Source organism: Cyprinodon variegatus, unplaced genomic scaffold (assembly GCF_000732505.1).
Source record: "Cyprinodon variegatus isolate N-32 unplaced genomic scaffold, C_variegatus-1.0 Scaffold6101, whole genome shotgun sequence".
In the NCBI taxonomy this organism is placed as follows: Eukaryota; Metazoa; Chordata; class Actinopteri; order Cyprinodontiformes; family Cyprinodontidae; genus Cyprinodon; species Cyprinodon variegatus.
The window spans coordinates 1-1523 of NW_015156554.1; the positions used below are offsets into that span (position 1 = coordinate 1).

The 1523-nt window shown below is 41.8% G+C and overlaps 1 protein-coding gene across 1 annotated transcript; it reads left to right on the forward strand.

Moving 5' to 3' along the window:
* Positions 1-6: 6 nt before the first annotated feature.
* Positions 7-1122, forward strand: LOC107081525 (trans-1,2-dihydrobenzene-1,2-diol dehydrogenase-like; the record flags this gene model as incomplete). Its single annotated transcript, XM_015369690.1, has 2 exons — positions 7-126; positions 230-1122. Coding segments are annotated over 2 exons (504 nt in total), but the record flags the coding sequence as incomplete, so codon positions are not given.
* Between the last annotated feature and the right edge of the window lie 401 nt (positions 1123-1523).

Genomic DNA, 1523 nt, shown 5'->3' on the forward strand with positions numbered 1-1523 from the left:
AAGACCTGTCTGCTCTTCACTAATGCTAAAAAGAATATTCTGTGTGAGAAGCCACTGGCCATGAACACCAAGGAAGTGAAAGAGATCCTGGCTTCAGCCAAAAAGAATAACGTTTTCCTAATGGAGGTAAATATGTTGCTCTAAAGGAAGAGTGAAAATAATTTGGCTTTGTAGATTTTACGAGAAAATCGTCAAAAGGTAAACGGTTCAAAAAGCCTTCTGTCTGCAGGCTGTGTGGACCCGCTTCTTCCCAGCGTCTGTGGAGATCAGAAAGCTTCTGGCTCAAGGGGAGATGGGGGAGGTTAAGATGGTCCGTGCAGATTTTGGCGTGCCGCTGTTGCATGTTCCCAGAGCTGTGCAGAAGGACCTGGGTGGAGGAGCGTTACTAGATCTCGGTATCTACTGCCTGCAGTTCATAACTATGGTGTTCAATGGAGAGAAGCCAGAGGCTATCCAAGCCAGCGGAGTCTGCCTAGAGACGGGTAACAAGTTTATAGGATGGTTTTATCTTATAACTTTTGAAGGAGAAAATACACCAGATGCGCTGCAGTGCGTGAGCGCAGCAAAGCAGTATGCGCTACTCATAGGTTATGTGTGTGACATTTATTTTTAAAAGGTTATTTACACGTGTCGCATAATACGCTTCGCCTGATTTAGATAGAGGTTCTAATTTCCGAGCTTATACACTCCTGTTAGGCAAGGAAAAATCTGGAAAATAAGCATCCTTGTTCTGTCACATATTTCTTTGAGATCTGTTACCCATATATCACTGATAGCATTGCTTACCCATTCAGCATACGTTCCCCCCTGCCCAGAAACCCGTTTCTGCTGATCCTACTTTGCAAAATCTAGTGTAAAATTTGTTTTCATAAACACGGATGTAAGCTGTGCCGCTTGCACCACGTGCTGTGCACGCGTCTGGTGTATTTCCCCCTTTATGAGGAGCCGTACAAGGCATAAATAACACTGCCACTCTCACATACATATATTTGAACTCTTGGATACTCACAGTGGTTAAAATTATTATTGAACATGGCACCAATTTTCCTAGTATATATATTTTAAGAGGTGCTTTTGACACTTTTTGACGCGTTTACCAATTGCCGATAACAAACCATGCAATCCAAAGAAATCAAACCATCCAGAAATTATGTTGTGTAATAATTTGGAATTACAATTACCTTTGAAGAAAGGGAGGTACAAAAAGGCATGGAAAGCCAAGACAGCAGCCGTAATGTCCCGGTAATTAGAAAGCAATCCTGCCCCTTGTCAGTGCAAATTAATACCACCTGGTTCAGTCCCAAATGAGGGCCTATAAAATGGTGTCTCTGGTTTCCCATCTCAGGATGGGAAAATGAAATGAAATTAGTTTTCTCAAGACCTTCGACACCTTATTGTTGCAGATAATAATTGCATTTTTTACAGAAGGATTTCTTAAAGGAATAGTACACCCAAAACATGATTAGCCTTCATTTTCTACTCACCCCCATGCTGAACAACACTCTGGAGTACTTTTTTGATAT